The 14,365-nt window shown below is 32.9% G+C and overlaps 1 protein-coding gene across 9 annotated transcripts; it reads left to right on the top strand.

Annotated features, from left to right (window-relative positions):
• Window positions 1-2,549: 2,549 nt before the first annotated feature.
• Window positions 2,550-14,062, top strand: LOC142522439 (uncharacterized). 9 transcript variants are annotated; one of them, XR_012814480.1, is made up of 12 exons: window positions 2,558-2,947; window positions 7,915-8,113; window positions 8,190-8,289; window positions 8,371-9,322; window positions 9,422-9,466; window positions 9,536-9,610; window positions 9,748-9,864; window positions 10,459-10,533; window positions 10,663-10,737; window positions 10,813-11,077; window positions 11,157-11,360; window positions 11,440-11,532. XR_012814480.1 is itself a non-coding variant. In XM_075625847.1 (9 exons), exons 2-8 carry the CDS (start codon window positions 10,144-10,146, stop codon window positions 13,677-13,679), a joined length of 1,032 nt encoding a protein of 343 aa, XP_075481962.1. In that variant the 5' UTR covers window positions 9,748-9,864; window positions 10,081-10,143; the 3' UTR covers window positions 13,680-13,719; window positions 13,817-14,062. The 9 variants fall into 9 exon arrangements, 6 of the variants coding, with proteins under 6 accessions (XP_075481957.1, XP_075481962.1, XP_075481959.1 ...); XR_012814479.1 differs by lacking the exons at window positions 7,915-8,113; window positions 8,190-8,289; window positions 9,748-9,864 and adding exons at window positions 10,081-10,155; window positions 10,277-10,393 and having other exon boundaries at window positions 2,733-2,947; window positions 9,209-9,322; XR_012814478.1 differs by lacking the exons at window positions 7,915-8,113; window positions 8,190-8,289; window positions 9,748-9,864 and adding exons at window positions 10,081-10,155; window positions 10,277-10,393 and having other exon boundaries at window positions 2,737-2,947; window positions 9,187-9,322.
• Window positions 14,063-14,365: the final 303 nt, after the last annotated feature.

The raw sequence follows: 14,365 nt of genomic DNA, 5'->3' as shown, positions 1-14,365 counted from the left end.
AAGAAATAGAAGTCGGTTCTTTATATGGATTCTTCATCTGGTACGAAGATTGATCCACATGGTAAGGGAAAGAAGCGTTCTTTCCAACGTCCCAAGAATAACATGCCCTTGAAGAGGAAATCTCCGAGTCCCACTATGGCAGCCATACCAGTTAAGGCTGACAAGACTGTTGATGTATGTCATCACTTCAAGAAGCCTGGACATTGGAGGCATAACTGTGGAGAATATCTTGCCCAGAAATGTTCTGGAAATGGTATGTTCTACATTGAAGTAAACATTTCAATTGACTCTACTTCTTGTGTATTAGATACCGGCTGTGGCTCACATCCCTGTAATGATTCACATGTGATGGGAAGAAGTAGAAGACTTGGGGAAGGTGAGACCTTCTTGAGGATGGGCAATGGAGCAAGAGTTGCTGCCAAGGCCGTAAGAGATTTTTACTTTTTGTTGAACAATGATTTTAAGTTAATTTTGAGATATGTTTTGCTTGTACCTGAGTTGGTGAAAAATATTTTTTTCATTTCTATGCTTGATAAAGATGTATATTTTATTTATTTAGCAAAGGTGTTTGCAACATTTACAAGAATGAATGTTTAATTGGTACTGGAGAACTTGAAAACGATCTATACAACTTAAAATTGAAAGATATTTCACTAAACAATGTCCAACCAATAACAACAACAAACAGGCGAAAACAAGATACTCTAAATTCGGCACAATTATGGCATGCGAGATTAGGACATATTTCTTTAAAAATGATGAACAAGCTAGTGGGAGTGGGAATGTTTGATAGGTCTGCTACTAATTCTCTCCCAACTTGTGAATCTTGTCAAAAAGGAAAGATGACCGAAAATCCTTTTAAGAGCCATGTGGAGAGAGCCAAAAGGTTATTGGATTTGATCCATACCGATGTGTGCGGTCCACTTAGCATCCCCACTAAGCATGGACATGCCTACTTCATCACCTTTACCGATGACTTTTTGAGGTATGGGTATGTGTATTTGATGAAACACAAATCTGAAGCCTTTGAAAGGTTCAAATAATTCAGAAATTAAGTAGAGAAACAATTGAGATGAAGCATCAAGTCACTTCGATCGGATCGAGGTGGTGAGTACTTGAGTGCCGAGTTCCAAGAGTATCTTAGGGAGAATGAGATTCTCTCGCAGTGGACTCCGCCTGCTACACCGCATTGCAATGGTGTTTCAGAGCGTCGTAACAGACTTTGATGGACATGGTTTGATCTATGATGGGGTTCACGGAGTTGCCGCCATCCATTTGGGGATATTCGCTTGAGACAGCGGCACTGTTGTTGAACAATGTCAATTCAAAAGAAGTTAATAAGACACCGTATGAGATATGGATGGGTAAGTCTTCCAAATATTCTTATCTTAGAATATGGGGATGCCCTGTTCATGTGAATCAGGTGGTGGGAGATAATGTAACGCTCCGAAAATTTAAAGGTCCACGCGAACCACATGCATGTAATTATTAAATTCTTTTGTATTTTAATTAAATGTTTTTATTGCATGAATTAATTATGTTGTGCATATTTACATGTTTAAAATATATTTTTCTACATGATTGCATTAAAATGTATTTTTAAAGGTTATTCAAGTGACGATCGAGGAACGGGGACCGAAGGTTGAAAAATGCAAAAAAATTTTATTAAATAATTATTTTTGATAATTTAGAATATGGTCAATGCTTTTTCTTATTTTTGAAAATAAGGGGTTTTGAGGTGATTTTATACGCTGGGACGTAAAATTTATCGGTGTTGGTTTTTCAACAAAAATACGAACTTTTTGGCAACCCGACTATTAAATTCACAAACTATTTTTACCAAAACTATTTTAATATTCTAGTTAAATCCTAATTAAGACTAATGGGCCTAAATTGTTAGCTTATTAGGCCTAAGCCTTATTTAGGGATTTACTTAGTATAAAATACGTAACACTTCCCAAACCCTTTACACTACACGCCTCAATCTCCAAGGCAAGTCAAACACTTTTCTTACCAAGTTTGACACGGCACACACACACTTCTTAATTGAAAGGAAAAATTTGAAGGTTGCAAGGAAAGTCAAGCCATCGTCTTCGTGCCGTCATTCGTCAATTCGTCAACGGTTTTTCGTGCGTAAAATACGTAAAGGCACATCATAATTCTTTCTTTTACTCATCCATCACACCATAGTATTTATTTAATTGTGTTTTGCATGAAAAACAAGTTGCATCATGTAATATTTTCGGATTTGCATCATAAGTGATTTTTAAGACTTGTGTTTTCATCCAAAAACTTGTTTATTGTGTTTTTAAAGGGGCTGCCATGATTAGGACTTGTTAGGGGCATGTTTTATACGTTTTAAAAGAGTACTAGATTACCCACAACAGGCTGAACACGTAGGGATTAAAGCTGGAACCAAATTGATCATTATTGTAGCTTATGCAATCGGGTGAAGAAGAATTGATGCATGGCTTGGCTTGGCTAAACCAGGGCTGGGCACTACAAGAAAAAATGGCTATACTGACATTTTCTAAGTGACATTTTTAAAATAATGTCGTTATTACATACATATCATGACATTGGTTACACATAAAATTTTTAATAAAAAAAATATTAAATTAGATATGTTATAATGACGTTTTTAATGAATGCCACTAAAAGTTCTTATTTTTCCCACTCATTTCCAATTTTTTAATCTCTCACTCTCACTCTCATTAAAAAACTTAAAAAAAAATTTAATTAAAAGGAAAAAAAAAAGAAAGAACGATGGATTAATTTATACATTGTGCCAAATCTCTCTCGCCGCTCTTTCTCCCAAATCTCTCGCGCCCTTCTTTTCCCTCGTTCAGCCGCTAATCCTTCCTTCTTATTTCTTTTTTCTAGTGTCACGGTTTGAGATTTGTCCAGCCGCTTCTCATTTTCAGATTTGTCCAGCCGCTCATCTCCGGTAAGTTCCGAATCTCTTGTTTTGTAAGAGATTTTGGTCACAGTTTTTTGTTAAGAGTGTTCGAGTCATATAGAAGAGGATTTCGATTCATTTGATTTTCTAAGAGGAGTTCGATTTTATAAGAGTGTTCAATTTTAGAAGAGGTGTTCGATTTTATAAGAGTGTTCGATTCATTTGATTTGGTTGATTGATTTATTGAGAATAGAGGAGTGTTCGATTTGAGTCACAATTTTTGTGATTACAAAGTTGATTCATAACATAAATATTGTTCTGTGTTCTTCTTTGTTTTTGAGCTGAGCTTGGCATTTTGTGCTGAGTTTATATGAAGGAGCTCGCAACGTGTTTTGACCAGCAATAAAACTCATAAACAAATGCGCAGGTTATGTATGATCATGTTGATAAAGTGGGCCTAACTCGGTTATTTGGAAATCAATCCTTACAGAGCATTATGCTTCCTAACCCCTTAACTCTCAAATTGTTGTTGCACTTTGCGTATGTGCTTATCTATTGAACCTTCTGACCATATCACCTAACATAGGATATGCTCGGAAAAACTAATGTCTAATCATATTATAGCCGATCTATTTCTAATAACTGAGTTGAAAGGTTGGTTGTTAAGTAACCAATATCTGTACTTTCCAAGATGCAATTAGTTTGGATCTGAGTTGTGACAACAAGGTACATCCACAATCCACATGCTATGTGTTTAGGAAGCAATTAACAACCATAATGCAGATACAAGTAAGACTTTGTGAAAACCCAGCCTCGCGATTCTACGCACGTATAGTAGTAGAAAAATGTAAGCGTATAACAATACCATTACTTTGAAACTAAGGACAGAGGAAACTTCGCCTGTTCACTTGCCACTCTTTGAAGTATTGGAGTATTTATAATAAAGAACCTCTATCACCTGGAACACATTTACTATGGGAAATCATTGAACATTAAGTAACTGAGGGGCAGATTTTAGGCAACACTCATCTGTTGAGGTGTCTTAAATCAGAATCGAGTGTATATGATAAGATTCCAGGGTAACAGTGCTATTACATGTAATCTGACCAACACTCATAAATAGAGAAAAGCCAGCTTCATTAAAGCCATTGAGGTATGGGCTTCATAATCTAACATTTCACGAGATTCAAAGAGGTATGAGCTTCATAATCTAATTTCCAAGATTTCATATTTCAGAGATTTTGAGATTTTTTAGAGTTTATTTTATAAGTATGGAGATGTCTAGGAATTGGCACGCACGTGCACAGTTGTGAGAATAAGCTCTAAATATGATTATATAAGATTTAAACATGGACAATACATCTTATACTCCATCAGTCGACAATTGATTTGTCACACACACGCTCACACACACACACACACATATATGTACATATATATATAGATGGATATTCCAAGAACAAAAAATTGAATACTGAAAGGCAAAAGTTGATCAGATTCTTTGAACTGATGTAAACCCTTTTAATATATACTTCTTAACTTTGATTAATGTTTCCTTTTTCTCAAACACTCGCACTCCATATGTAAGAAAAAAATACTTAAGCTTAACTGTTTTTCCACATCTGGAATGAACACTATATGTCAGCTTTCCTTCTCTTTTAGATTTTATTAAAACATAATTACCATTATCTGACTTCTTTGATTTCATGAGATTTTTTATTTTTAGCCAATAGGAGTATATTATCCATGATTGATGACAATATATAACAAAGGGTTTGTTTGAGGTGAATGGTATTTTTACTTAATTATATTCGTTTTTTATAAAATAATAATATATATTTTTTTAGAAGTTTATAATATGTTTTTTTTAATTGAAATCAAATAATAAATGTCCGTTTGGGAGAAGTATTTATTTGTTTTGGCTTGTTTTTGCATATTGACTATTGTTTCTTGCTTTATAAATAGAGGCTCTCGAATGTGGCATATGCTTGTTTATTTTTTTTGGGTACACAAATTAAATAAGAAACAATTCATTTTCATAAGCTTCCAGGTGTGACCAATATGCAACTTAGCTGGATTACTAAGCATATTGAATTAAAATATATATAAATAGTTGTCCATGTGTTATATTGGCTGGAAAGAAGTACATTTAGATGACAATATAGTTATAAATATTTGAATTTTGTCGTTCATTATCAACTATAATTTATTAAGCAATAAACAGTCGATCTAGTTATTGACGTTGATATGTTCGATTAACATGATTTCAAAATATATCAATTATTAATATATGAAATTAATTTATAACAAGTGGTGATCTCAAAGCTAACTTATTTTCTTTAAAATGATTGAAAATAATAAAAATATATGAAATTAATTTATAAAAAAATATAGCTATCTATAAGGGATTTTTGGGTTTCACTCTAGTTTTCTTTTGTTCACATATTTTTTTGGTTATTAAATTATTGTTGTGTTTTGAGACACTAATTGTATATATCTTGTTCGATATTTTACTCCACACATACACAAATTATATATTTGTTTGCTGAACTAGTTTAAGTATATCTTTTTTTCAGAATTGTGATGGATAAAAGTTGGATGTTTTTGCCGAGACAAACCAAGGAATACAGGAAAGGACTTGAGAGTTTCTTATATTTTGCATTTTCTAATGCAAACATAAATGGAATGATTGCGTGTCCTTGTGCAAAATGTAAGATCGGCATATGTGTTTCAAGAGAGGATGCTTGTGATCATTTGACGGTTGATGGATTTATCAAAGGTTATACTCATTGGGTGGCTCATGGAGAGATAGCATGTAGTGCATCTTCAATATCTAGTTCTGTTCCATCTCGTGATGATGTAGATGATATGGAGAGATTAGTTCACGATGCTTTTGGGGTCCCACAAAACGATGGTGATACAATCAATACATCAGGATTTGAAAAGGATAAAAAGATTCCAATCGGAGAGACCGAGAAATTCTATAAACTAATTGATGATTCACAAAAAGAGTTATATCCCGGATGCAAGAAATTCTCAAAACATTCATTCATCATTCGCTTGCTTCACTTAAAATGTCTTGGAAAAATTACCAATAAAATCTTCAATATGCTTTTGGATTTGTTGAGAGAAGCATTTCCAAATGCCATGAAAGATTTACCAAAGTCATACTATGAAGCAGAGAAATTGATGAAGCAATTAGGACTTGGTTATGAAAAGATCGATGCTTGTCCTAATGATTGCACTTTATACTGGCGGTTGGACGAAGAAAGAGTTCAATGTAAAACATGCAACGAGCCTAGATGGGAAACATCTGAAAATGATCCTATTGGTGACAAGAGGAAAGTTGCACACAAGGTTTTATGGTATTTTCCAATAAAGCCTAGGTTACAATGTTTGTTCATGTCCTGCAAAACAGCAGTCCATATGAGATGGCATTCTGAATCTCGCACGAAAGACGGTTACATGCGACACCCAGCTGATTCCCCAGCTTGGCAAACGTTTGACCATAACCACCCTGAATTCGCAAAGGATCCCCGAAACATAAGGCTAGGATTAGCTTCAGATGGATTTAATCCATTAAAAAATATGAGTGTGGCGCATAGTACGTGGCCAGTCATTTTAGTGCCTTATAATCTTCCACCATGGATGTGTATGAAACAACCATACTTTATATTATCATTGCTAATACCTGGTCCATCTGCTCCTGGAAATAACATCGACATCTACTTGCAGCCCCTTGTTGCAGATTTGAAGGATTTGTGGGAGGTAGGAGTGCAGACATATGATGCATCAACCAAGCAGAATTTTCAATTGAATGCCGCATTATTATGGACTATAAGTGATTTTCCTGGATATGAAACCCTATCTGGATGGAGCACCAAAGGTAAATTTGCATGCCCAGTGTGCCACAAATTTACACATTCACGCTGGTTAAAAAATGGCAGAAAATATTGTTATATGGGTCACCGCAAATTTTTGAACGGTGATCATGAGTTTCGCAAAGATGCTCAAAATTTTGATGGCACAGAAGAGTATGGAAGACCATCACCCATACTTTCGGGAGACACAGTGATCAACGAGTTGAAAAATTTTAATTTGAAATTTGGAAAAACAGTTGATGATAATCCAGAACTACCATTCAATTGGAAAAAGTTGAGTATTTTCTTCGATTTACCATATTGGAAAGATAATGTGGTACGCCACAATCTTGATTTTATGCATATTGAGAAGAATGTGTGCGAATCAATTTGTGGGACACTGCTGAATATGGAAGGAAAAACGAAAGATAATATTAAATCACGTCTTGATTTGCAAGAAATTGGAATAAGATCAGCACTTCATCCTATTGAGAAAGGACCAAGTAGAGTTTATCTGCCTCCAGCATGTTATTCAATGGGCAAAAATGAGAAGGGCACATTTTGCAAGGTTTTGAAAAAAGTTAAAGTTCCGGATGGCTATGCTTCTAACATTTCACGGTGTGTTCAAATGAAACCGGCAAAATTAATTGGTCTAAAAAGCCATGACAACCATATTTTGATGCAGCAGTTGTTGCCGGTGGCACTACGTAGAACTTTGTCTAAATCAGTTTGGACTCCTTTGATTAGATTGAGTAGGTATTTCAGAGAGCTATGTTGTAAAGTAATTTCTCCTACTGATGTGGTTCGTCTAAGGAAAGATATTGCGGTGATCCTCTGTCAGTTGGAGAAGATTTTTCCTCCCTCATTTTTTGACATAATGATTCATTTGACTGTACATTTGGCTACTGAAGTACAACTTGCTGGACCGGTTTATTATCGTTGGATGTATCCAATTGAAAGGTAAAAACAAATATTATTGATATTGTTTTATTTAAATTATTATTTTCACTAAATAATACAAAATTTATGTTTTTGGTACAAGGTATTTGGGGACATTGAAGTCATATGTTCGAAATAGAAGTAGGCCAGAAGGATCCATTGCTGAGGGGTATTTGGCTGAGGAAAAATGTTTGACATTTTGTTCTTTTTATTTAGCTGATTATGTAGAGACAAAATTCAATCAATCAAAAAGAAATGATGAGACAACTATCGGCTCAACATTCGCATTGGACGTGTTTACGGCCTCTGGTTATGCACTTGGAAAGCCCATTGCAACTAAGTTTGATGATGAGACATTAAAGAAGGCACATCAATATGTGTTATTCAACTGTCATCACGTACAATCTTATATAGAGTATGTGATTATATATTTCATTGTGTTTAAATATATAATCATCGATGTTTATCAAATCATCTTTGTTAATTTGCAGTGAACACCGTCAGATTTTGAATCTTACACATTCTGGTCTTCCACCACACCAAATTGAACGTATGCATAGTGAGTCTTTTGCCTCTTGGTTTGCCAAACATGTAAGTTTCTTTTGTAATTGTCATTAAGGTTAAATATTATGATTTTTATACATAATTTATCAATTTTTTCTTGTGTGATAGATTGAAAATACAAATCCTTCACAAGATGATCCAGTATCAAATGATTTGAAATCACTTGCCCGAGGCCCAAATTTCATAGGGATACGATATGAAAAATTCATTTCCAATGGATTTAGGTTTCATACAAAAGAAGTGGAACGCAAAAGAAAAACTCAGAATTGTGGTGTAATTGTTCGGGCTACCACTTCAAGTTATTCGAGTATAAGAGATCAGAATCCAGTATCAAGTGAACTTGATTATTATGGGATTTTGCAAAATGTGATTGAGTTAGATTATGAGGTAGGTCGAAGAGTTGTTTTATTTGAATGTGATTGGGTCTCCAAAGGCAAACGACTAAAACTGGATGAAGATGGTTTTATGTTGGCCAATTTTACAAATGTGAAGCGTCACAACGAGCCTTATATATTAGCATCCCAAGCCATGCAAGTTTTTTATGTGGAAGATCCAGTTGATTGTAATTGGCATGTAATTATCACCACCGATGCACGAGCAAAGTATAAAATGCAACCTATGGCAGATGTTGATACATATCTTCAAAGTTGTATTTGTAATCCTGAAGGCGAGAATGAACATGAAGAAGTCGTTTGGGTTCGGGATGATGTTGCAGGAGTTGAAATTGACGTTGATGCATGATGAGATTTTTTCTTGCATATATAATTTTTTATGTTTAGTTAATATGATATAAAGTGAAACTAGTAGAGTGGATTTGCCAAATACTAGAATAATAATAACATTATATATTTTAATTTCATTTTTCACTATGGATCTTTTATTTATCATATCAAAGGATATAACTAACTTTTTTTTATCTTCAAGTTGTGGTTCTTGCTCTTGATAGGAATGGCTAGTGAGGGTAAAACTGTTGGAAAACCTCATTTTCAACATCAAGATAAGACAAATACACAATCTCGAATTATGATTGCCAATCACGCAGCTCGAAGTTCAAAAAAAGGTAGCATGTAACTTTATACATCAAGGATATGTTTGCTGATTTTGTATTACTCTTATTGGACCTTTTGATTTTGTCTGAATTTTATGTACTTTGTTCAAGTTGGTCTTGCAAGAGAACTCGGTAGCATGAATGATAGCGGAAAAGGTTAGCATTTTCTTTTTATAATTAAAAACTCAACTTACTTATATTTTGGTGGTATCAAAACTTGTGTAGAAATTCAAAACATACAAGGTATGTTGAATAACCAAATGGATGGAGTTTCAAAGCACCAACACAATGATTTAAAAGGTATTAAAAATAAAAAAGATATGAAACTTATAGCATTTTATTTGAAACGATTAAGTTTGGATATGTATAATGCTTACTTCATGTTTTATTTATTCTATATAAAAGCATTTGTAATTTTTAACCTTTTGTTTTGATAGGAATGACTCGTAAGAGTAAATTTTTTGGAAAATCTCATTTTCAACTTCGAGATGAGGAAGATACACAACCACGTATTATATCTGCCAATCATGTAACTCGAAATTCAAAAAAAAGATGTATCATTGCATTTTACACAAAAACAATCTGTTTGTTGCTTGTGTATAACTCTTATTTGACCTTTTGCATTTGTATGAATGTTGTATACTTTGTTCAAGTCAGTCTTGCAAGAGAACTTGGTAATAACATGGTAGCTAGCGAAAAAAGTTAGAACTTTGTTGCTTATAATTAAAACTTAACTTGCTTATACTTTGGTGGAGTCAATACTTGTGTAGAATGTCAAAACATACAAGGTATGCTAAATAACCAAAAGGATAAAGTTTCAATGCAGCAACACAATGATGTACAAGGTATGATATATAAAACTATATGAAACTTAAGAATTTTTTATTTCAAAAGATTAAATTTTGATATAATTCGGTATAATGCTTATTAATGCTTTATTTATCTTATATAACTTGCTTTTGATAGGAATGACTCTTAAAAATAAAAATGTTGGAAAAACTCATTTTCAACTTCAAGATGAGACAAATACTCAACCACTGATTTTGATTGACAATCACACAACTCGAAATTCAAAAGAAAGAGGTAGCATATTATTTATAATTATAAACAAAATTTGCATATATTTTGTTGAAATAATGCTTGTGCAGATTGTCAAAGCATTCAAGGTGCATCAAGAAACCAAATAGATGAAGCTTCAAATCAAAATGACATTGAATTACAAGGTAACATCCTAAAAATTAAGATATAGAAAGACATGAAATTATAGTTTTTTAGTTCCGATGATTACATTTAGATATAACTTGTTATAATACTTACTTCATCCTTTATTTATCCATATAAAAAACATACAGGTTTGACTTCTAGGATCACATTCAACAATAACCCACATGTTGAAAATGATTTTATGGACGAAGAATCTGATCAAGGTAACCTATACGAAAAATGTAATATCTCATTTCACTTTATTTATTCAATCATTTGTTTCTCTTTTTTGCATCTAGATGTAGATAGCGAAAGTGAATCTCTTAACGCTGAGAAGAAAACTAGAGGCCCTACATTTATGAAAGAAATTTGGGGTAGACCTAGCACGCTGCCACGTATTAAGATTCGATATGATGATATGGGACGTCCTATTGGATCAAGAAGAAATAAATTTACTGATTTTTTGGGTACTTTGAAAGAAATGGTAAATTTTGTCTGATTGATGTGGAAGATTGGCATAAAATGCCCCTGGATAGTAAGAAAAAAATGTTAGATGTTATAAAGGTAATTGAAATGTTATTGAATAATTTTATTATTAAATAATTTTTTACTATGATGGTAAATTGTCTAAATGCCTTTGTAGGAAAAGTACGACCTTCCTCCTGGAACAGAAAGTTGGACGCTACGTTCAATAGAAACAAAATGGAGAAACTGGAAGGCAGAACTAAAAAAGAAGTATTATGATCCTGAGTTGCGAATGCAAGTTCTTCTTGAAGAAAGAGATAAAAGAGCTTTTGTAGAACAATATGTGAAACTAGTTGCTCAGTGGAACTCTGAAAAATCAAAGGTATACAATATTTTATATGTTTAGAAAAATGTTCATGTAGACATTTGTCTTGTGTACCAAGTTGAATTTAATGTATCAGGAGAGAAGTGAAAAAAATAAGATTGCTCGGAATCAAAAGATAATGAATCAGACAACTGGAAGAAGATCTTTCGCTCAAGTGCAACAAAAATTGGTAATTTATCTTATTAATCTTATAATTCTACATGAATTAGAATCTACAAACTTTTAACCAATTACATATTAGAAAAAAGAAAAAGGACGACCTCCATCAAGAGTTGAATTATTTCATGCATGTTTCACTCATGCTAATGGAAGTCCCTCAAGCAACATTGTGGCAGAAAATTTGGTAAGTTGTTTTATAAACTTCAACTAGATTACTTTCAAAGATATTTGTTTTCATAATCATTATGAATAAATTATGGATTTTGATTTTTTGGTGAAGGGTGCAATGAAAGAACTAGAAAATCAACTTCCTGAAGATGAGGATGATCAAATTGGTCAAAATGACGTATTTGCTCAAATCATTGGACCAGATAGATCAGGCCGAGTGCGTATGCTTGGTGATGGTGTTAACCCATCTGATTTATGGGGAGAAGTTCCAAGCCGTAGTACATGCAATCGAATAGTGATGGAGCAAAAGACAAAGTTAGAAAAAATGGATGAGCAAATTAGAAAACAAGGCCAACACATTGCAATGTTAGAATCAAAGATTTGCAATCAACCAAACCAAAACCTTGGTTCAAATTACAACAATATACAACACACAGCATCCTCTAGTAGTCCATTATCTCCAAGGGTAAAGTCTTTTTTCTAGTTTTATTACTTTATTATTATATTGAGTTAGTACTTTATTGATTTAGCATTGGCTTTTTGGTTTAAGAATATACGTTAGATCATCTAGTAGGCCTGGCGCGCCTAGGCGGGCCTATTTAAAAAAAAATTTGGCCTATTGAAAAAGACTTTCAATGGTTGTTCTTGCTTCTGCAAGATCAACCGAGAAACTACTCTCTAAAGCTTCATAGAGAGCATTGTGGTGTCTCACAAATTTGTCAAAAAATGAACTGAAACTAGAACAAGTGTTCATATCCTCCACTTCTCCATCACCAATAATTACAATTCCTGCAAAATTAGCTAGTAAGTCCTTGGCCATCTTTAGAAACTTATTTGCTAACTCACTCTCGCCTTTTTCAACAGCCTCTCCATAAGCCTTTAGTAGGTGAAGAAGACTGGATTCTTTGTCCAGATTTATTTCATCCACTAGTAAACATGTTTCTGAATTCTTGCTAGATTGCAAGGAAAAGCAAGGACTTCATTCATTTTGTTCCATTGTAAATGACGAAGACAAGTAGACTTTAGTGTCATCTTCATCAAATTCACCATATAAATCTTGAAGATAGGGAAAATCAAGTAGACTTTAGTGTCATCTTCATCAAATTCACCATATAAATCTTGAAGATGGGGAAAATCATCAGAAAAGGTGGTTCCAATATCATCTTGTTGATTGTCCTCACAGTACATAGTAGATTACAAATCTGTGTCAATAGTACTACTTTAATAAGAAGGAATTAATTCGATTACAGATAATGGATATATATGTATATAGTATATATGAAGAAGACTAATAAATTCCAACACCACTATGATGATGACAAGTTTCTTTATTTATTGCTAAGATCCCTTCCAAGTCTTCTTTCTTAATACTGCATTGCTTTTTTGTAAGCTATGTTTTGTGTGAGCTTATAATTATCTCGAATTAGCCATTTATTAATTTAGATAGTATATTTTGGTTGAGAATATATATTACATGTATATTTGCTGTCATGAGTTAACTAATTTGAATGATGTTTCTTTATGCTTTTTTGTTTTCTGGCTAGCTGGATATACTCATTAGCATAATGGTTGTTGATGATTGTACTTTATAATTGTTTTTATCAAAACTTTCTCTTTTGCACTTTTACATAGATTGGATGTTCTGTCTCAATAAAAAGTCTATTTGATTCGACGAAAATTGTGGCAAAAGGAGTGGTTCGTAGCATGGATCCAAATACCGAAGTAGGAAGACAGACGTTGGGACCAAATTGGTGTGAAATACAAGTTCTAGTTGTTCTAGAACGGGAAGAGAGTTTGATTAGGCCATATGATCTTTTACAAACGGTTGGGGATACACTTGGAGGAATGATAGCTTGGCCTTATCATTTGGTATGATATTCAACTTTTCAATTAACTAGTATTTATTATTATGTCCGTCATGTTAGTATCTTTTTAAACCAATATCAATTATATTTGCAGTTGACAGTTAATGAGGAAGATTTCTACTAGGTGCATTTGGATAAATAATAATTTTCCAGTTTATCATTTCGTATGATATTCACTAGTTGGAATTAAATTTTAATCTCTTTATTTTGTGTTTCTTTAATTTTATTTCATTCATACAAATATATGAATTTTTATTGTAGGTGACAAGAATATTGGATTTTGATTAAGATGAGATGGTTGAATAATGAAGATGCGTCACAAGTTTGCTTATGTATTGCTTTAGAAGACTTAATTGTTTGTTAGTTCTTAAACTAAATACATTTGGTACATTTGTTGTGATATTGATGTTTTTCGAGATAACAAATTTGTCAGTCTTATACATTAATGATTGCAAAATTAATGACAATTATTGATTAGCAATTTAATTTCTATTTTAAAATTTTGTATTTGTATCTATGTTAATTTGTTATATCCTTGAATATTATATCATGAAAATATTGAAAATCGATGGCATTTCATAAAATATGACATTTTTTATGTCACAATAGAACATTAAATCATGTACATAAAAAATGTCATTGTAAAGCTCATATGGAGACATTTCAAAAAGTCATTATAAATAACTATTAATGACAATTTTCAATGTCCTTGTATACTAGTATAGAAGACATTTGTAAGTGTCATTACAGATTACATAATGAGACATTTTAAATTAACCTTATAACATATCATTAGTGACATTTTTTATT

This window comes from Primulina tabacum, chromosome 13 (genome assembly GCF_025594145.1).
Source record: "Primulina tabacum isolate GXHZ01 chromosome 13, ASM2559414v2, whole genome shotgun sequence".
NCBI lineage: Eukaryota > Viridiplantae > Streptophyta > Magnoliopsida > Lamiales > Gesneriaceae > Primulina > Primulina tabacum.
Note: the sequence above shows the minus strand (reverse complement) of the source record. Positions and strands in the feature narration are given on the sequence as shown.